The sequence below is a fragment of the Triplophysa dalaica genome, chromosome 13 (genome assembly GCF_015846415.1).
Source record: "Triplophysa dalaica isolate WHDGS20190420 chromosome 13, ASM1584641v1, whole genome shotgun sequence".
Lineage (NCBI taxonomy): Eukaryota > Metazoa > Chordata > Actinopteri > Cypriniformes > Nemacheilidae > Triplophysa > Triplophysa dalaica.
The window spans coordinates 12,951,752-12,974,662 of record NC_079554.1 but is presented as its reverse complement, the minus strand read 5'-3'; the positions used below and the strand labels follow the sequence as shown (position 1 = coordinate 12,974,662).

The window sequence follows — 22,911 nt, the reverse complement described above, 5'->3', positions numbered from 1 at the left end:
TGGGGCGGAATGTTCCAGAGTTCTAGAATGTGCGGTCGGGAAGTATGAGAGGGTAAAAGGGAGAACGAGAAAGAGAGGAGAATAAAAATGAGAGAGACTCTGCAACCTTGAACGTTGTTTACGTTGTATGCGAGTCGTGTCACTTTTTGACAGTCAGGTGGATTCGGCAGTTTAAACAGATCCAGCAGCATTCACTAACTGACACTGTGCGCTTGTTTGCTTGTTTTATACTCTATTGTGTGTGTATAAGATGCACCCAGATGGGTGTGACCCTTATGGTGTGATATAACGTGTAGGCCCTCCTTAGCTATTTGTGAATTTCATCTTTTTCTGTAAGGAGAAACCGGTGCTTGAGTCTCGACAAGAGAGTGTGTGGATTTGTATAATGTAGGCGTGTATTCGCTGTGGTCTGGCTCGCATGTGATATTCAGAAAGAAATGGTCATTGTGTTGGGTACTCTCTTGGGAAATGCTTGCTGTAAATGTGTGTGGGTCCTAAAGACTCCAAATAATTCTCCCTCTTTGTGGTTTCAGGATGGTTCCTACCTGGCTGAGCTTCTGCTGGCTAAAGGTTATGAGGTGGGTGACCCAAAATGACCCTTCATAACATTCAACAAACTCAAATCATTTTCATGTTGACCCAGTCCAGTTTTCGAAACTGTCATACATCAAAATATTAAAAAAGATTTTTTAAGTATTTTAAAGTAATTCATTCCCAAGTATCTAATGTATTGGATTTATAATAATGTAATGTTCAATCATAAATGTACATTATTTCATAATTTACATTTACTCAGTCATGTCAAACCTGTATGACTTTCTTTCTTCTGCAGGACACAAAATAAGATATTTTGAAGAGTGTTGGTAACCAAACAACATTGATCTCCGTTGGGTTCTGTTGTATGGACACCAAACCACTGAGACTTAAAATATCTTCTCTTGTGTCCCGCAGAAGAAAAAGTCATTAACTGGTTTTGAATGACACGAGAAAGAATAAATAAAGACAGAATTTTTATTTTTGGCTATCCCTTTAATCCTTTTCATACACATGTTGGGCTGTGTATATTTCTGCACGACTGCCACTTTATCGGTTTTCATGTTATTATTATGAATCTGTGTTTTTGCTGATTCTTGCTGGACAGGTTCATGGTATCCTACGCCGATCCAGTTCTTTTAACACAGGCCGAATCGAGCACCTCTACCATAACCCTCAAACCCACACAGAAGGAAGTGAGTTTTACATCCAAACATCTGACTTTAATGATCATGTTTATGACAATTGTAAACACATGAATGGTCTCTAACCAATTTAAAATATCACTAGGGGTTGGATCCTGTAAAAGTTGTAAGTTGTTTATTCAGTATTTTTAATGAGGCATTTTCTTTTATAATTGTAGTCTAAATCTAAGTCTGTATCTGGTTTTTAAAGGTACAAAGTCTAGAATAACCTAGAATGAAATATAACGTTTTGCACAAAAATCCAGAAACAGACAAATTTTTCTTTTAGTAAAGCTGGTGATGGGTGGCTGCCATAGTTCTGTCATTCAATCATTTTATAAATATTTTCATATGATTATGACCTTTATTTATTCTGTGTTAAACGCACTGATGCGTTGGTTGATTTTGCTAAGGTGATTTTTATCTTTTAAAGGAATAGCTAATTTTAAAACTAAAAGTCTCTCACTGTTTACTCACGCTTATGTTTTTCTAAACCCATTTGACTTTCTTTCTTTTGTGGAACACAAGCTCAGTTTTCCATCTTTACCTCTAATAAAAGTAAATAAGGATGGTGACCATCAAGCTCTTAAATTACAAAAAGCACTCTGAAATGATCACAAATGATCTATACAACGTCATGAGTCCATCTGCACCGGACTCAAATTCAAAATATTATTTGTTAGAAATCTACTCTAGTCTCCTGATTTAAGGACTCTTCAGTCAATTATTTTCACAGAATCATCAGACTTATTCATAAATCATGACTTCCCATGTTCAAGTTGCTTTATGATCTGGTCACGGCTCACTGGAGAGAAATATTATAACTGCGAACTGTTTTGGCCTTTTCTTAACCTTGTCCTATTATATTTATTGTATGACATCAGAACATGTGTCATATACCTCATTTTGGGCATTTATGATACTCAATGCAATTTTGAAACCTCAGTCTAATTCTCTTTTATTATGAAGACGAGTGATTGTACTATTCTTGCTTAAGTCCCCCATTTGTGTTCCAGATAATAAAGAAAGTCTTACAGGTTTGGAATGACGTGAGGATGAATAAACAATAACAGAATTCTCATTTTTATAATTGGCTGTGCCTTTATACCTAAGTGTGTGTGTGTGTGTGTGTGTGTGAGAGAGAGAAAGAGAGTGAGAGCTTGTAAGAGAGAGGGAGAGCAAGTTTTTCTCATCAGATCTGGTGGATCAAGCAGACTTGACATATAGTCATAATCTCTTCTTTAACTTCACATTTAAAAATGCCTATAAGTAAATATTCCTTAATTTGTACCTGTGCTTTTTTTCTCACGTATACTTGTGGCTCATAGACATGAAGTTGCACTATGGTGATTTGACTGACAGCACATGCTTGGTGAAGATTATCAATGAAGTCAAACCCACTGAAATATATAACCTGGGAGCACAGAGTCATGTCAAGGTAAAACATTATCTTTCTCTCTGTGTTTCTTCTGTCTGTCTTTCTTTCTCTCATAAATCAATTCTTGCCATAATACCCATTAAAAGGCCCAGTGTATAATTTTTTGGAGGATCTATTGACAGAGATGCAATATAATATGCATAACTATGTCTTCAGAGGTGTATAAAGACCATGTTTTTATTACCTTAGAATGAGCTATTTCTAACTACATACACCATGGGTCCCCTTGGATGGAATATACCATGTTGTTTCTACAGTAGCCCTAAAGGGACAAACGGCACTACAGTGCGTTTCATAAATATGTTATCTCCTGTGGCAAAGAATCGAACACGTGACAACATCTTAATCCTGTGTCAGCCACTGTAGTGCTTTAAAGGGGATGGGTGGAGTGAGCCGTTACTTGCAATTTTCAACCTCACCACTAGATGCAGCTAAGTTTCATACACTGGACCCTTAATCAAATGCAGTTTAGGTGCAAAATATTTTATGTGTGGTTTGCACTGAAATTTGTTCTGCTTGCATTTTCATACTAAGAAAATTATGTTTACCATACTCTTCTCCTTAACTTAACCTTCATAGACATTATTAGATTGAAGTTAAACATTATTTGGAGCCTTTCAAATAGTCACAACCAATTTTTGTTTTTATTCGTGAGGACATTTTCAAATATGTGTCCCTCACAAGTGCAGCCAAATTTGTCCACACACACACACAGTTTCAAAGTGGTTTATTTCTTAGTGTCTGTGAGGTGAGCAAATGACCCAAGCCAGTAATAGTTCGGAAAGGAAAAAACTGTTAACCAAATACAGAAGACTGTTGAGTCCTTTCACTCTCTGTTCCTTTACACCCACCCTTAATGTCCAGTCATCTGGGATGAGGTCAGGGGGATGTTAGTCAGAGAGCTGGCCATCAGATGCTCTGTGTGAACTTCTGTGTGGGTGCTCCACAGGGTAATTTATGGGAAACATGCTGAAACGCTGGTTGAAGTGAGGGAGTGGAAGATGATGAAACAAGATCACAAACATAACAAGACAGAGATACTGCAGGGGGATATAAATGAGGCATGAATATTGATGATGCTTCATACAGTTACTCATGATGCTCTTATGCCCAGTCAGAGGAAACATTTGAGTTGACCAATGAAATGTGCTCAAATGGGTATTAAAGATTTTTCAACCACACAGAAAACAACAGTTTCAATAGTAAGATGAGTTTCTTCAGAATAGTTATGTGGACTAGGAGGTGAAAGCAATGTTGGGATCATTTTTTGAACCAACTATACTGCATTAAACTGTACTGCGTATAGCACATAGCAGCGTTTTATGTAATGTCCTAAATAAAGCTATAAATTAAATATAATTTCTTCTGAAAGTACAGAACACAAATGTTTTGCTAAGCAACAATGCAGTTTCACAAACTTGACAAAGGTTTTCCTGAGACATTTTCCTCTAATGTCTGAGACCTGACTGGCTGGGGTTTTACAGTAGTTTGTTTATCAAGTCTTTCCTCCCTCAAAATCATCATCTCTCCTTTTTGCTTCTATTTCCCTGTTTTGCACAAACAGATTCTGATGTCCATCTATATATGATCGAGTCAGAATAAGATGATCGATTTATTTAGAAACGTACTTTAGTTTTGTCAAGTTTTCATAGCCTATGAAGACCGGACCGGTTAAAATGTGCAACTGCTTCGCTTTTACAAACGTGATTTAGGTTACTACGTTGAATTCAGATCTGTTTTTTTGCCACTATTTTAAATGTAAATGATTACACTAACAAATAAACAAAATTGTTAAAACTTCAACTTGAACGTTATACTGGGTCTCAGAAGACTTAGACTGGGGCACGTGTCCCTGTAAAAGGGGTCTAGCGTCATCCCTGGTGTTTCAACATTAAATTTCCACACATTGACCTACATTATCAATCCCATAATATTATAGTGCAGCACTCAAAAAATGATACTTTAAACAAACTTAATTCAATTATGGACAGTGGTTCCACATAACAGAAATAAGTTATCTCTACTCGAATACTTAATCTATGATGAACTTTATGTATCTCAACTCAAATGGATTAAGTAAATTTGTTTCAAAATAATTGTGTTGTGTTAACTTGATATATTTAAGTAAATTTAACAAGCATCAAATGTTTATTTTGGATCTTCTTGATTTAAACATATTATTTCAAAATGTAAACATTTAGTTAAGCCAAAGCATAACTGTTTTGAATCCATTTAACAAAATGCAATAGTGGCAGAACATAAAACTTAATACAATGGTGTTAAAACAAAATTAATTAAATAAAGTGAACAGTATCGTAAAATCATAAATATGTGAGGGCTTGATTTTATCTGTCATGATTTGTTTAAATTTCAAAAGACTATGACAGAATCTATAGATTGTAAAGAATATAAAGTACTGTACTTTCAATTTGTGCTCGAAAAGCCATTTTAGAGATTAGTAATGGTATTCCTATTTGTTGTGATTTTGTAGAAAAGTTTTATGAACTGCATGAAGTGATAAGTTGTCAATAACAATATTTATTTAGAAAGTATAGAACGCTTTCCAAAGGTTGTATTTTGCATACTTTTGTAAATCTTAGTTAATGTTCAACTCAGCATGTACTAATACATTTTCAAAATCAATTTGTATCTGTTATCATTAGTTAATGGACCGTGAAGGAACAATTATACTGAAATTGACTAACATTAACAAATAGTGATAAACTAATGCAGCATTTATTTTATCCTTTTAGTAATGTTTACAAATAGCCTACAACAATTCTTACAGACTTATTTTTTGAAAGTTTTTGATTATAAAAATAAAAAATAAATGCATATGCCTTATAGTTATTTGTTCAGTCTATTCTGTGTGGTTCTAGAGTAAATTGACCTTTTGGAGCAGTAGAATATTGGAGTCAATTGTATATGTGGGTTTATACGTCAGTTGAACTGAAAGAGATGCCACAGCACCTGCAGGCCTGCTAAACACACACAGATATAGACAGCATCTGTGTTAAAATGAACCTAAATTATTCAGATGGAAACTCGCTGAAAAACATTGAAGATAAGGCAATAATCCTTTTAAATATACATAACTTGGTGTCCAATGAGGAAGCTTAATTTTTTGGCAATGACAGATAATAGAAACGTTGCCTGTGGTTCCTTTTAGATGCAAAAACAAATTTGCTATGCGTAGATTGAGTTGTATATATTTCAGAAACCATTGTCATACCAGAGACAAATGTTGTCATACTACATTGTGGAAAAATAACCAAACTTGTTTTATTTGCACCTTAAACATAGTTTAAGCATTGTAACTTGTATTCGCCTTATAGGGAGAGTTCATTAATAAAAAGAATTGTAGTCCATGCCTGAAATAATGAATTGGAAGATCAGGGATACTTACTGATTTTAGTTTACTTTTCTATTCAGCACACTAGGCAAAAAGAGTAAACACACAGACACACACATGCTCAGTTACCAGTTATCAAACATAGGGGGCAGCAGAGTGCTGTTTATTCATTCACGGTTTGCAATCTGGCTGGTTTGTTTGTGTTTACAAGAAAGTTTCTTTGAGAAGATTTGCTTTTTTATCCACATCAAAAGCTTGGTTTGAGTTATTCAAATAAATGGAATGTAAGAAATGATTTCGAAGGAAGGCAAGTGTAAAGTCTGCAATAAGCTGTGATTTGAAATCTGGATCACTTCAGGTTTAATGATGTCCTCGAATGAAGAAAGAATTCAGGGTTTGTTTTTGTAGTACAGTTTTACAGAGTTGTCCTGTTCCTTTTTTTTAATAATTATTAAATTTGTATCATATTCATTTACATTGGATCTCATTGGAGACATTAAGCCAGCACAGCAGATCTAAATTACTGAATGAAATATAAACAATAATGCATTACAAAATAATAGAAAATAGAATTGAATACACATTACAATAATGATTTTTTTTTAATGAAAATACTTGCAGCAAAAGAAGGTGGAGATATAATGCAAGTACAAAACAAGCAGTTTAATAGTTATACTGTATGAACATGAATGCATTTAAATAGATTGTGGTGAAATAGTGTTTAAAATTTAAGTTATATCTTAGAAAATATATACAGAGAAAATAAAGTTATTTTGTTTTAATCATTTTCTTCAAAGATGTCTTAATTATTATCTGCAATAAAACACCAACTGTTCAGTCGCCTGTCAGGATATTTAAATCTAATTATTAATTTAACATATCTTTGATATTTAAATGCAAAACCTACAAGGGGAACACCTGTTAGTCACATAAAAATAAAATATTAAATATATGGCGATAACAACATCAAAAAACCCTAAATTATTCAGGTGGGATATACCAGCGTCGGTTGGTCCATTTGTCAAAACAGAGGGAGAGAAAGGCGTGCATTTACATATGAATGTGAGTTATTTTGAGAGTCCTGTCAGGACTTTGTCTTTAGTGTGTTGGTTGGTGATGACAGAAACGACGAGAAGCTTGAACGCAGTAATGTTGGTTCAACGTCAGCTCGCAGCCACGGCTTTACAAAAAAAGAGCGCAGCATACTTTACATGTTGATGTTTGTACAAACTTTAAACCTTGCGGTAATTATCAGATTACTGCAAATAGAAAAGCTTCACCACAATTAGTCACATTAGACCACATCAAACTAAGATCACATTCAATGGAGTAGAAGACACTGTCACTTAAAGCTGAGATTGAGAGGCAGACAAAACACAGACACTCAAGTTAAATTTTAAGAAAAGCTAGAAAAAAGAATAATTAGATTGTCCAAGTATCTATTTAAAGTCTTCTATCTCATTAATATGCAGAGATACTGTAAGCAAACTCTTCGTTTGTTGTTTTTTATGCATTGTTTGAGAATCTTGACATGACAACATTGGCTCACCGTTGAAGTGCTTGAAAAACATACTCACTGCTCCAGGTCTACAAGCCCTCTCTTCATCTTCGGTCTGAAAATGAGGGACGCCTGGTTGTTCCCTCACAGCGAGGCACCAAATCGCTTGCTTAAACCTTTACTCGTTCGGTTCCCCTGTGGTGGAATGAACTGCCAGCCTCCACCCAAACTGCAGCATCCTTCACAACAAAAAAAAGTCTCACAACATACCAGTTTCGCATCTATTTGACTAACCAAAAAATATATATTGTTGTTCATTCTCTTCTTTGCTTACTCCAGCTTTATTCCTTTAGTAGCATGACCTTGTAAACTAACGGTACTGTTTAGCGTGTCGACAAAATGTTTATATGCTCTCCTACTTGTAAGTCCCTTTGGATAAAAGCGTCTGCCAAATGAATTAGTGGAAATGTAATGTAAATTATATGATTTTTATTTTGGTGTTTTCGGTACCACAAATTGGCACTTTACAGCTTTAAAGATATTTCCAATTTTATTATTGCACAAAACACATTGTTAAGTATTTATTCTAGTATGAGAAATTAATGTTTTTTTTGCCTCCGTCTGAGAAGTGTTTGTGCAGGTACATCTCGACACAGGGAGAAGTTTATTTACTCTGCTCAGATGTGCTGTTTGCCCATGTTTTATGCCGGGTGTGATTGTCGTAAGCTTTGTGTTTGTGTTTGGATTAGCGCATAGCTAGGTTATATTGGACAGGGAAAGTCAAAGTGTGTCATGTTTTGTGTTTACTTGTGAGTGTGTTTGAACAGTATGTGTAAGTATACAAATATGTTTTGTCCCTGTAAGACCTAAACATTGTATGCATGTATGTAAACGGATTAAAGCAGGCAAACAGCATTAAGAAGGCAGAAGTCCATGACACGGTGAAAGTTAACTAAAGAAGATTTTACGCAAATGACGTAAAATCTTTTATCAAGGCGGTCGTTGGGAAGTAGGAGTTTGTGTAAAATTGAGCAAAAGTTTTCTTGTTAGTTAATTGGTCGTCTAGAGAACTGAAAGGCTCTTTACACTGACCTAGAGTTAATTGCTTGTGTAAATCACTCCACTCCTGTCACCTTCACCGGCTGATGTCACGGCCAACAAAAGGGGCTTTCTTTAAAGTACATTACATCATGTTTAAACCACGGTTTGATTGATCTGAATGATAACACCTGGGAAAGTACACTTCATTTTATTATGAGAGATAAATATCTCTGGTGCTGTAATACAGATGCATTTTAAACAACCTTAAACATGTTTGTTTTGTGTAGACTGAGCACTGGAGAAAAGCTTGGCATTTTTTTTTAATAATTGGCGAACAAAAAGCTAAGTAGAGCTATGACTATGCTCCATTGTGTTGGGCAGTTTCAGCATTTAGTAGACTACTGCACCTGGGTTTGACACTTCTCATAGTTATTGAGTGGCAACACAATTGTGCTCTTGGTCTTGTTCAGGTATGAGTCATTAAAAAAATATCATACAAGTGTGTCATACTTGGCAACTGGCCATTTAAAGTGCATTAAGCAGTTGCAGTGTTAAACCAGGTCTTAAAAGAGCATTAAGATTGTCAGTAAACAATAGCAGTCCGGACATTGCCAACCTCGCGGAAGCCATGGACGTTTTACATTAGGCAATTTAAATGCAATAACTGGAAAATGGTTAAAGCGGTATTTCAATAAAGTTGGTTAAGATTGGATTCAACCTATCAGGGCGATTTAGAAATAAAAATTGGGTTGATACATATAAGTAATACTAAGAAATATGTCGGTTTTCTCACAAGAGCACCCATCGCTTGAGTGAGTGTCGTAAAGTAGCCGTTTACCAACATAAAGCAGGTATTGCTTGAAACAATTCTTCTTTTGTGCGGGAATAAACCGACACATTCCTGTCTCATGCCCTGCCCTGGAGGTCTTATGTTTTTTTCAAGAGAACTGTTTTGAAAATAACATGGTGAATATTATTATTATCATCATTATAATTAGTATGGTAATTAAACAAGGTTATGACGTTTGCACAGAATAAACATAAGAAAGAAAAGAGGGTAAAAATGCAGGATGGTTTTTTGGATCGCTATAGTAGAGATGTTGGAAGTCACTGGAAGACCAGGATCAGTAAAGATTTAGCTTAGATTTCATTAGTATAGTAGTGTGTGATTCCAAAGTAAACTTAAAAAAGATAAATGACCTTTGAAATTATGATAAATCTAATGTGAAGTGCTTAAATCCCCCAAAAACATAAGCCACAAGGTATTACATTATACAGTGAATAATAAGACTTGATATTTTTATTTCCAGCTTTCAGTTTCATGTCGATATTTGCGTTGCATCAGCTTCAGCTGAATTTTCGGTGAAAATCATTGAACTCCCCTGTGGTCACTGCTGGTGGCGTGTGTTTGCAAAAGTTTTGTTACTGTCCAGGTGAATACAAATTTATTTATATATGACATATTTAGAGAAGTTAGCAGTACTTCACAATAAGGATTTTTTTAATAGTTTTTTCAGATTTTGCACTTGTCCTCCCAACATTTTTATGATGCATAAATAATGAACACTGAACATTTTCATGTGTCATTTCTTCACAATTTTTTTTATAAATAAATAATGAATTAATTAATGAAGATTTATTTTTATTCCCCCAAGACTGTTAGTCATTTTTGCAATTTTGGCAAAACTTCATTCACGGTAACTAGATAGATAATTAGATACACCCATTTAAACTGAATTAGCAAATGCAATATTTAAAAAACCTTTACCCGACTTTTAAAATATCACTGGTCTGTTAAGACGCTTACCTAAATCGGGTCATCCTTTGTCACCGAGCATTGTTTAAGAACACTATCTGGATGTAGTTGCAAAGACTGACTTACATAGACAGGATGAGCTATGTTGTTGAAAATGTTTGCATATAATGTCAACCAGACAACACAATATATAATTACATCTATTTGTAACCTAAAAGCATTGTCATGTACTCTCATAATCGCATATTTCACGCTATCATGGATTTTTACTGTAAACCTGATGGGCACTCGATCAGCATTTTTACAAGAATCTCAGAATCTGTGAGGTAGATGCTCAGCCATGCGAATCTTGGCACATCACTTTAGGGGGTGTCAGTGTTTCGACACCGTTTAGTATGTGTGTAGGCTTCTTGACGCACAGAAAAGTGCACACAATACCTTGAGTCCTTTTTTCAAGCTCCTGAATGACAGCACATGTCAACTGAGAAGACACGCATGCGGTTTGTGTCGAAACGGGGGTGCAGTCAGGGATCGCTCACATGTGGTAGATGTTGGTCACTGTCAACACAAGGTTAACCTTTAGGAACTGAACAGAACCTTGTGTATTGTTCTCTATTTAATGAAATGAGATAGTAAACCAACGCTGTAAACTGGAAATAGTGCTTTTGACCTTTGAACTTGAAAGCATGCAGACCAGTTGCCTTATTAAACACACTTATTTTGAAAGGAAATGCACTGTATTCTCTCTATAATGACTTAAAAACATTTAATGAAACTTCAAGGTTTTTATCTCGTATAATAAATGTTGTCATTTTCACTTCATGTTGTCATCCTATACGGTAAATTTAGCAGAAATTGCTTGAATTAAATGAAAATTTCATCCAAAAATGGCAATTCTGTCATCATTTATTCACCCTGTTGTCATTTCAAATTCAAACCTATGTGACTTTTTCTTCTGCAGAACACAACAGAAGATATTTTGATGAATGAAGGTTACCCCATAATGGCGGTACCCACTCACTTCTATTGTAGGGACACAAAACCAATGCAAGTTAATAGGTACCGCCATTGTTCAGTTACCAACATTCTTCAAAATATCTTCTTTTGTTTGAAATGACAGAAGGATAAGTAAATTATAAACAAATTTTCATTTCTGAATGAAGTGTCGCTTTAACAGGGACCCTAAAGGTGACTTCAACTAAACACTTGTAGAAATAAAACCTAGTTTATTCTAACAATAATTCAGTAATTTTAGAAACTACAATTACAAGTAAATGAATTTATTATTTAACCGCCTTCTTTTAATTCCTTTCTTTAAAATTGTCATTTGGAACATGTTTAGTTAATGTTGCACTAGTCCAAAAAGGTTAGGAAGCATCAGTATTTGAGTTATGGATTACTTTATTATAACTAGTAAGCATATCAGTAAATAACGCTCAAGTCAACTGATTTGTGTCAATTTTATATGGCTGAAATTGTATGCATCTTGTGTATGTGAGTAGTGACGTGCTGAATGCTGACAGTGTGATCCGCCGATTCTGTTTCTGTTCAGTCGCATGTTTCTATTCGTGGTAAAAATAGAGCTTTTGTTATTACAAGGATGGAGACAGTTTAAGGACATCTGTAACACGCTAAACGATTCCCTCATTACTCGTAGATACTTGATCTCTCCCCACCCTCTCATCTAACACACATGCTTGTATGTGTTCTGCCATTGCCACAGTCAACTCACGCCTGGGGCAACCCCAACCGCAGCCCATAATGATCCAGCCTGTTGCCATGTTTACATGTGTGTTTATGTTTGAGGGAACGAGTGAATGATGAGGTGAGCGTGTCTGGTTGGGCCGGGAGAAAAGCGAGTGTTAATTTAAGCATAGATTTAATTTGCCGGTGTATTCCGATCCTGGCATGCTGAGGAGTGGAGGAGTAGTATCGACATGCGAGGGGGGGGGTATGGGGACTTGGTGAGGACTGCTCTGTTAAGAAAGAAAGCAAGGTAGAGAGAGCAAAAAGAGAAATGGTGTTCGCTTGTCGCCCCCAGGCCGGGAACTTTCCCCATGTCAGATATAAATCCTCCCCCTGACAGTTCCAAGTTGCTGTAGAAACGTGCAGAAAACGCTTTTGCAACAATCTTAGAGTCAGCCAGTGACTTTGGATAATGCAGAAATGTGGCCACGCTTACGTAAACAACAAAATCCTTGTAATTTCTCTCTTCGTAGTCTACAAAAGTTCATGTAGTGCAGATCTCACGCTTTCCCGCATCAACGCTGGGCTACCGCTGCTAGAAACAGCTGGAACAACCAGATTACGGTATCTGTGGTGCTCTAATCGCTCTATTTTGGCGAATTTACCCCATCAATCAATCAGACAGTTTAGATCTGTGTCGTGGCTGTTTTCGTTTGCAGAAAACAATACCCCCCTGGAAAAGAAAATTGCTCAGGGCGTAGCCATATGCCATGACACTTTACCGCACAATCTGAGGCCATAAATCTACCTGCACTTGACAGAAACATGTCTCTCTTGGTTCTAACTGGCATGATTGAATGTCTTGGCTCGGCATTGGAAACGTGTTTGCACAGTCCAAAAATCTTCAAGCTAATTATCCCTGCAACGGTAATGATAGCTTCTGGGAAGGCGCCAAGCAACACAACTCAAGTCAGTCCACAAAGCAATAAAAGGATTATTTGAAAACGATATGAATTTGTGTTTGCGAACGCATTTAAATATAGTTTCTGTCTCACGATAATCAGCTGTCAGTCACTTTTTTTTGTTGCGAGGTGTGGTTTAAGATTCGGACTTGGTTATTTTGGGACTAGTTCAGATCATGCCAGTTGTTGAGGGCATGTCTCTATGGAAAATGTGTAGGTGTTTATTCTGAAAATCTGAGAAACAGGTCAGATGAGTTAGCTCTCTGTCTCTTTATTTGACTTGTTCGTGTTACCTGTTTGATCCCTCTTTCGTGCCTTATCTTAAACATCTTGGTTTCGATCAGGGATTTTCCAGATTTATGGCGTTTGGGGGGCGATTGTGTCTGAACTCGTTTATTTAATGATTGAGACCTTTCACTCTCAAACATACTCTTTAACTGTGCAATAATCTGAACTCATGGCAATGTTAAGATCTGTTCATATCGTGCAATGCTATGGCTGCACAGATAGTGGCTGGTTAAACTGGATTGTTGGTGTTGTTTGCACAGAACTATCTAGTTAAGTCACTTTTGAGTTGTTTAATGTCATTTGCACAAACTTTGTTTCGTGCATGAATGCACATGGCATCAAAGACACTTGAAATCAATTAACTTATAAATCTATCTAGTAAGCCTTTCCTCAAAAGATTAAAGTTCTTTGTGCTATGTTATATTACTCTTTCTGTTACTTTAATTTCATATATATACTTTCATACATACCCTCCTATTCATATAGATATCTTGGTCCTATTTCTGTATTGTCTGCGTACTGTTCCTTAACTTATTCTTTCTTCCTTATTTAATGTTTGTGAATGCAACTTCTGTGCTAATTTAGGATATAATACTGAATTAAATGTCTTCGTGCAGTCATGTGTTTCTCATGCATTCATGTTGCATTGGTACTGATTAGATCTCCTTTGACCTGGCCGAGTACACGGCAGATGTTGATGGGGTGGGAACCCTGCGGCTGCTGGACGCTGTGAAGACATGCGGTTTAACCGAAACCGTCCGCTTCTACCAGGCCTCCACCAGCGAACTCTACGGGAAAGTACAAGAGATTCCCCAGAAAGAGACCACTCCGTTCTACCCCCGTTCTCCTTATGGTATAGCAGACACTCAGCACTTTTAAACTCCCAATGTCTTAAATTTACTTTTTTCCATTTAGCACATGCTTTTATCCAAAGAAACTTACAGTTATGGAATAAAACATACAGAAATCCAAACTGGTATTTATTTCAGTTTAATTTCATTAATGCACCTTGCATAGCAAAAATATAGTCTTTATTTTTTCTTTTTATTACTATTAATATTTTTTAATTATATTATATGTAAATCTGCTTTGCAACAATGAAATTATGAAAAGCGCTATATAAATAAAATTGATAACAGATGATAATCTTTAAATTATAATTTAATCAATAGATTGTGATGTCTACTTTTTTTTATAATATTTTGATTAGGCTATTATTTTTATATTTTTGGTTGTCATGCAAATAATATTTTGCAATTTTGTGCTTTATTTTATTATTGTTTTTTGAAAATAACATGTATTATTTATAATAATTACATTGTTATTTCTTATGTTTGTAAGAATATATTATTAATTTCAGTTTTATTTCAGACATTAATTGAATGGAAATTTTCAAGTTTTTCTACTAATATTTACGCGGATATTAAATTTGATTAATAGAATAATAACAGAATTATTTGAATAGTTTACTTTTATAAACTACAATAACCTTCATGCTAATCTTCTGAATTAAATTTCTTTTTGTTTTAAGGTGCTGCTAAGCTCTATGCATACTGGATAGTGGTGAACTTCAGGGAAGCCTATAACCTCTTTGCTGTGAATGGAATCTTGTTCAACCATGAGAGTCCTAGAAGAGGTCAGAGCCTCAGACACACCACACACAATCAAATCTAAGACATCTGCCTACACAGACAACTCCGAAGGCATCGACATATTGACTTAAGTTGTTCAATTTATTAAAATGCTAGTCATTTGCCAAACATAAGTGATACGCTTGTGAACTTTCATTTTAGTTTCTGTTCACTTAGACTCTTATTTTCATAGATGGCTGCTCACGTATGCCTTAAACAACTCACTAGGTTTTGTCAAACAGCCAGGGTTGCATTATACGACAGCAGTACCGCAGGCTACAACAAGGAAGTGATGCAAGAGTCCAGTGAGAATGTTGTGTGTGTGGCCTGCCAGTGGTGCCTCAATCTGATTAGTCTACGGGGGCGTATCATGACACAACATTTGGTAAAGGGTGCAGCCATGACATCTTCTCAACAACAGACCGTTGTTCTGTGCCCCCACCGTCCCCTCACATCCACCACCCTAAAGCACTACTAAGAGCAGTGATGTCATCTACCAGTATTATCGCCATCTCTGGGTATGCGGTGAGGGTTTTTAATTCGGCGACCGAAGCAAAGCCCTGCGTGTCTGAAAGTTGACCGCATGACACTAGTATCTAAATTTGTGTGTCAGAAGAGGGTGGAGGAGAGATGGAGATTGCTAGACTGGAGGAGAGACGGATTGCGTAGTGTGAGGGAAGTCAACTTCATTTCCTGTCCTATCGGCATAGTAAAACAGCCTCCCGTCGTTGTGCGGGCCGGCGAAGATGAGTTAATCTGGTTTGGAATTCACTTTGGTATTTTCGCCCCTCAGCTAGCGTTCAAGTCCACCAATAAACAAAGCTGCAAGTTTACGTAAGATGAGAAGAACAAAATAAATCTGTAACGGATACTTGCGTACAAAATGAAACCTGGCTTCATGTGCTAGTGTGTGTTCGCATGTGAAAGCAGTTGCACTTTGACAACTATTCAGGTTTTATATTGTCTCCATAACCCTGTGTCGTTCCAGACAGAAGAAATAGCCGTGCCAGTCAATCAGACGACTTCCATTACGCACTTATCTCTCGTTTTTTCGCTTTCTCACGTTCCCTCTCTCCTGTTGAAAGAAGAGCGTTTTAAAAAGTTAAACCTCTCCAGGTGAGAAGAGCTACACCTGTATGAAGGTGTCGATAGACCTCTCACCTATCTCGCACGCACACACGTTCAAGCTGTGAGGTGTTTTGTCATTTCAATCCTCATCAACCCTCCTCACACACCTGTGTTTGTATAGTCCCGTCGTCTCGGCAACAAAGAAGGGAAATGACTGAGATTCTCCTTTAATGTCCTAAATTAAACATCAATCTTCACCTTGTATCTCTTGTTGTGTGTTTTGTCTCTCTCACACACACACTCACATAAGCTGGTAGAGTAACTGTTTTTTGCCAGTTCGGTCTTGAAAGAGTGCAGAGGTCTGGGCGCGTGTGGTTATTTTCGTTCACTTAAATGCACATATGGAGGAAAAAAAAACGAGTTCTCGTGTTCGCGTCTGAGCGTTTAACCGTGTGTGCGTGCCTGCGCTTATGTGTCTCAAGACGTGTGTCAGGAGCAGTACCTCGTTCTGACAGTCGTTTTTTTCACACGCTGGAAATATCTTAGTGTCATTGACTGATAGACCAGACATCTTGACTACGGTGTATTTCCACCTGGGTTGGCAGGGCGTCTTTCCATCCATTATAAACTTTGCATAGATACTCAACGTTACACACGTTCGTTATTCTTCAAATGCGCATTGACAGCGCCCGGGCACCTCCTGTCGCCAACGTGCACACCTGCGGGTCCGCCGCCTGTTTTGTGGCTTTTCTTGTGCTTCTCTACGCATAATCACGGTCGAAACCGACCCTAAACTGGCCTGTTTTAGACTTGATGAGGGCGGGCTGTGGTCAACTCCCTGCGACTCTGCTCCTCGTCAGGGCTTCCCGACGTGCGCTAAGAGACGGCCTAATTACACCACGACTGGAAACAGGAGCCAGTGCGCGGAAATGGCCCGTCCTGCACTTTTAAACACACTTGCTCACAGACGGGTAGCCTGCCTGGACCAGGGTCTGGTCAGTCGGCTTCGTTTTTTTCCCGAAGGAACCAACAGAAATCGGATCCTCCTCTGTGGTTTGTCCGTGACGACAGATTGACCTGGCTGTTTACAGTGTGGTATTTTAAACCGTTCCTCTCGTGCCAAGCTCACGCACCTGGCTGTAAGCAGGGATTAGAATGAGCCCTTTGTGATGGCAGCAGGACTGGACCCGGGGGGCCCGTGCCAGAGATCCCGCAAGTGGAAGGACTCGGCCCCCTTACTGTTTTAGAACTTTCATATTCATATAATGCACAATCCCTTTAAAGGGATAGTTCACCTGAAAATTAACATTGTCATAATTTGATCACCCTCTTGTCAAACCTGCTTGACTTTCTTTCATCCGCAGAACACAAAAGAAGGTATTTTGAAGAATGTTTGTCACTGAACAATGGTGGTACCCATTCACTTCTATTGTATGGACACAGAACCAATGCAAGTCAAAGGGTACTGATACTTTTCGGTCACGTTTTTCTTCTAAAAAAGTATGCCGGATTTTTTTTTTTGAGTGAACTACACCTTTAAATACAATTGAATTTGATTGGGTGTCAATGTTTTGACGTTTAAGCTGGAAAAATTCCTCTGGAAGTGATCCCAGCGATATCATTCCTCCCCAGTCAGCAATTGTGTCTATCAGCAAGCTTTGTATGTGTGCTTAAAAACAGCACGTTTTTATGAGGTTTTGTGTTATTGAACTTACAAGAGATGATCTTCCCGGCAACACTGATTCTCCCAGCCAAGCTTTTCTGACAAAAAACTCAGCGAGCAGAGGCTTCTGCTCAATTCAAGAGCTTTAATAGCAGCCATTCACTTACACACTTAGTGTAAGTGTGTTCCCAAGATCTGCTCTGACCTGAGTCCTGGTATTACTGGCCTGGCTGTGTGGTGGAGGTTTCGGCTACAACTCCTGCCTCTTTCGGATTCAAGCTATAGCACAAACCAGCGGGACATGAGACCATCCAAGATTTCCCACAGATGAGCCATATGTGTGTGTGTGTCTGGCAGCCCTGTAGGAGTTTGGACTGGCTTACTGATACTCCAGGGTGGTCCAGTGACCAGACAAGAGTCTGATTTTATCCCTGTGTGTGAATGGTAGCGTGTTTCTGTTTGTGTGCAAGAAAGAGTCTGACGGAGGTGGTTCTGGATTCACTTCGAGGAAGAGCCATTAATGTTGATTGACACATTGATTGATACCAAACGGAAGAAATGACAAAAAGGGGAAACCGGAAGATGATCAGGAATTGACAAAGGAAAATGAGTGGTGTTTACTGATGACTGTTTTTTTATATATATGTTTGTGCATGTTGTTTCAGGTTCAAATTTCGTAACTAGAAAGATCAGTCGCTCTGTGGCGAAGATCCACCTTGGCCAGCTGGAGTGCTTCAGTCTGGGTAATCTGGACTCTAAACGAGATTGGGGCCACGCTAAAGATTATGTGGAGGTACACATGCACACACAACGTTCTGCATTTCTTTAGGTTAACAAAATATTTATGATGTTTTTGTGTGTTGGTGATGTTGTCAAAGGGTTTTGGTCCGATTTGTCAGGTTTTTCCCACTTTTGGGTACAAAGTTGTCCCCATAATGTGATAAAGTAGACAACCAACACCCAAACACACAAACTGTTGTTTATACAGTCGTCATTTGTATTAAAGTCTCTTCATAATTAATGACATTTGACAATATGTGTATACAGGGTTTGAAAGGAACTTTTTGGCCACTTCATTTTTGGCCAGTTATTCGCCAATCAGAACTTTCACTAGCAAAAAATAAAAATGAAGAAATCATTTCCCAAAAGTGGGAAGAAAGTTCTGGTACTCTCTTCTGCACATTGCCATATGCAAATTATTACCACATTTCAACTTTCTAGTAGGACAATTTTTATTGGGACAGCATATTTATTTACAACAGAAACCATTTGCCAAACAACTGATATAATAATGTTAAAAGACAAATGTGACCAAAAGTAGTCATTTCATTACCTGTGATAATGGTTCTGCTGTCTATTGAATTCTTATGTTAATTAAATCCAACACAAGACACAGTCATATCTAATGCCTTATATGCTTTAAACTTATTTTCTTTTTTTATTCATCTCAAGTCGTTTTGCCATACATTATGTGACAAACCACCCAAGTTTTCATTTAAAACGGCATAATTTGCAAAAGATAAGCAGTTTGCGTCTCTGAAATTTTACCATTTATCATTTTTATTGTAAAACCGTTGGCTTTGTTATGTTTTTACTACACAGTCACAGCCATTAGTGCCCGCCTGCAGACTGTCTTCAATTTGACTGGCTTAGCAGTCTTTTTTAGTTTTGTGTCTGAAATGCTGCTTGGCCTCTATATTTTGATTGGCTGGATTTCCATTCACACTGTTTGTCACTATTTAATCACCAAAATGATGACAAATCTATTAAGAACAAGCCGTTGTTTCGCCGCGCCCGGTGTAGACACTGTGTACGTTTTAAAGGAAATTAAAAAAAATACGGAAGTGCTGCTGAACCGCTGTTTACAACTTTCGCTGCACTCTATATATTTATAGTAAAATCTGTATTTCATATTCAAAATGACAGTCATCTTGCATCTTCTCTCTTACCTTTTCATTCTCATCCTTCATCATTTTCACTTAATGCATTTAAGGCGGATATTTTTACCCTAATTTGGCGAGTGTTAATTCTTAAATCCTGTTTGTATAGTATTTCCTTTATTGCAACATAAGATGTTTTATTCATTTATTTACATGGTAAAAATTCTGTGCACGTGTCAACATGTGTGTGATTGTTTGGACTATGAAGGTCCCATAATTCAAACGCCATATAAACTATTACTTACATCAGTAATCTGTCAACAGTTCTGCATGACTTCAGAACTACTATTGTCTTTCAAAGTCGCATGTCGCCAATAACGTTAACCAAAAATGAAGTAATTCTGACAGTTGTTGGCTTTAAATAGCTCTCGTTTCCACTTAAGTGAGCTCATCGCATTTTGCATTGCTGTACGTAACCCCTTTACTATGGGCAAACTTAAATTTGTGTATACTGTATATATGAATACAAATAGTAAGCGTGTGTGTTTTGACCTTGTAGTTTCTTTTCAATTTGCTGTGTAATTACCCTCAGAGTGCACAGCCGTGCTGTTGTATTTATCCTGGATTAGAGCGACCCGAGTTCCTTTAGGCTTTTGCCAGACTCTGAGCTTTAGTTTTGTGTGTGTGTGAGCTGCTCCAGGTTTCCTGTGGGAATGCTGGTATTTCAGGCGGCTGAATCATGCAGCCAGGTTTATGTGGCTCAGGACTAGGCAGATTTCGGGAAATCGGACCAAAGCTGTGAGTGTGTATATTTTTAAGTGTTTTGTGTGTGCCTGCATGCGTAGATGGATGGAATAGCTTGGCCGTGGACACAGTCCGTGTCTTCTACTCCCTCTCCCATGCGAAATGCAAAAAAATAAGATGGTTTGTTTACATTCATTTTCCCAAAAGGACTAAATGTCAATCTCCCTTTGTTTGTTTGGACTGTTAATGATTTTCACGCACTTCAGAAAGATTCAGAAAGAAAGCATCTTGAATTTTCATTAAAGTGCCACTATTTGACACCATAAACAGTGGAATTTCATGATTCTCAAAATATGCAAATAAGACACTCTTCTATTAAAAATCCATGTAAATGTTTACAAATTAACTTAATTCAATGTATCCTTCAAGTAGTTCACAGTTGCATACAAATACATTTAGATGTTTCAAGTAAATACTTAAGTATTGAAGGACAAATAAAAGCAGCTGCTGATTTTGTTGTTTGATTATATTTCTGATATGTTGGACAGTAGCGGGTCCATTATCACACTTTAAGGTGTAATGATCTGTTTTTAGCCACACGTTTTCTGTTTTACCACCTGTTCACATGAACATTTTTCAAACCGGCTGTTCATATTAAAACTTAACAAAAATGGAAGTTTTTGACAGAGAATTGCCTTTTTGTTACTAACAAACTCACACCTTGCAGTAATGCAGCTGAGTGCAGATACACATGTTAGTATTTATAAGCAGCTGCCTGTCACTGTGTGTGTAGATGCTGTTTTGAGTTTGTCCTCTGTACTACAAAAGAATTTGTGTAATTACTTTTTTTAGGTGTTGTTTTTGAGAGTACTTGCAGGACTGCGTCCATGTGTGTGTACTGTATATGTGTGAATTTGAGTACATTGCTGTATGGACTGAAGTCAAGGCAGTGGGAGATGAACATTTGCATGTTTGTGTAAACGTTTGAACCCGCGGATAGTTTTAATTGGTTTGCTGTTTGTATAAATGATTGAGCCCTTTGAAACTCAAAGCTTTATAGTTTTATGGATTTCAGACTTTCAGAACTCCACTACAAACATACATAAAATCAGGCCACGAATGAAGCGAAGTTCAAAGATTCCTGTGAAAACACACAGAGCGGGCTGATAGCGTGAAGCTCTCGGCGGGGTCTTAGAGGTTGCTGATGTTTTTGTTTTTGTAAAGATGATTTCACTGCGAATTGCTTTGTTTCTCCAGCAACACAATGATTTTGCCCTTTCGCTCACCTCTTACATCCATCCACGCCGCCGACCAATCGCGTACTTAAGAGAGCTCAGAGATGCCCTTTATGAGAACGCAATGGCCAATCAAATCACTCTGTACCTCATTGACCAGTTGTACCTGCAATGACCCGTCAGTCCAATAGACTCCATTTCATGGTTGTAATGTTTTGCAAGAGTGCTGCATAGGATTTTCCAGCAAGATGAGGAGATTGTTTTCAGAGACGACTGGGAAGCCATCTGGAACTTTCCGACTAAAAGCAGATCGCAATTTTAAAACGCAGTTTTGGGGGAATTTTACAGCGCATATCAGCTTCCTGCTAATGGTGAATAGCTAACCGGAGCGCCCGCCAACTCAGATTGATGTAGTTAAAGTAATAAAGAAGGATCTTTTGAAAAAAAATTGTGTGTGACGGTTTCCTGCACCGCAGTTCAGGTGCAGCGCAGCTGAATTGGCAGCACTGCGGTTAAGGTGTATACATTTTAACTGGATGAACAAACCACTAGATTGGTTCTCGAATAAAAAAAATATTAGTCAAAAAACAATTGTTATTTGCTAAAATGTTTTGGGTAAATCGAGTTGTAAAAGTCACATTTATAAGTTAGAGTGGTTGTCAAAATATCCGACTTGGGTGTTTCGGGACAGGCGGCGGGTGGCTGTTGCGGGCTGGTAGGATTTGGTACTCTGAGGGGTATTTTGGTATGAAGTGGGTGGTTTTGTGCAGTGTGTTTTTTTGTGGGGGGGGTGGTCTTAAACTCCAGTGGCCAGCATCCAGCAGAATAAATAAACACAGCTGCAAACTGAGACCACCTTAATGCGTGTGTGCGTATGTTCCCTCATTTCATGTGGGAGAACTTGGACTACAGACTTAAATCCCGCTAACACACAGATGCGCATATACACACGTATACACAACCACAGTATGTAAGGTGATCTAGGGAAAGGGCTGATTTTAGGGTTGATTTAGCAGTGCATTTAACACAGGGCATTCCTGAGCTTGTGTAAAGCTCTCTGTGTTAAGGGGAGATCAGGACTATAACACTCTTTAGTGTCTCTCTCTCGCTATCTCTCTCTCTCTATGTGTGTGTGTGTGACAGTTGTTGGGTTTTGCTTTGAATCTGTATGTCCCAATCGACATGCTTCTATTAGCAGACACTAGTTCAATTACAGTTGAGATGCTCTTAAAAAAGCTACATTTCATTGCCTAAATTTAGTGGGTAATGTGACGCTATTTACGGGATAATTATTTAAGGAAGCTTTTTAAATAAATGTCAAGTATACCAGAAAATGTAACAATTATTACAAGCAATTGGTGTTTGTGACGCTTCTAAATTTCTAAAACAATAATTTAAAGTCATAAAATAAAACGAATAAACTGTATAACACACAACTAGGCCTGCCGTATG

The 22,911-nt window shown here is 37.5% G+C and overlaps 1 protein-coding gene across 2 annotated transcripts in view; it reads left to right on the top strand.

Moving 5' to 3' along the window:
* gmds (GDP-mannose 4,6-dehydratase) overlaps nt 1-22,911 on the top strand; it is a 56,481-nt gene that overhangs the window by 7,009 nt on the left and 26,561 nt on the right. Inside the window, exons 2-8 of one of the 2 annotated variants that reach the window (XM_056765097.1) lie at nt 534-578; nt 1,142-1,229; nt 1,324-1,344; nt 2,546-2,655; nt 13,899-14,091; nt 14,770-14,874; nt 18,266-18,393. In XM_056765097.1, coding sequence (XP_056621075.1) covers nt 534-578; nt 1,142-1,229; nt 1,324-1,344; nt 2,546-2,655; nt 13,899-14,091; nt 14,770-14,874; nt 18,266-18,393 — 690 coding nt within the window. The remainder of the gene's footprint in view (nt 1-533; nt 579-1,141; nt 1,230-1,323; nt 1,345-2,545; nt 2,656-13,898; nt 14,092-14,769; nt 14,875-18,265; nt 18,394-22,911) is intronic. The other variant, XM_056765098.1, reaches the window with a different exon arrangement.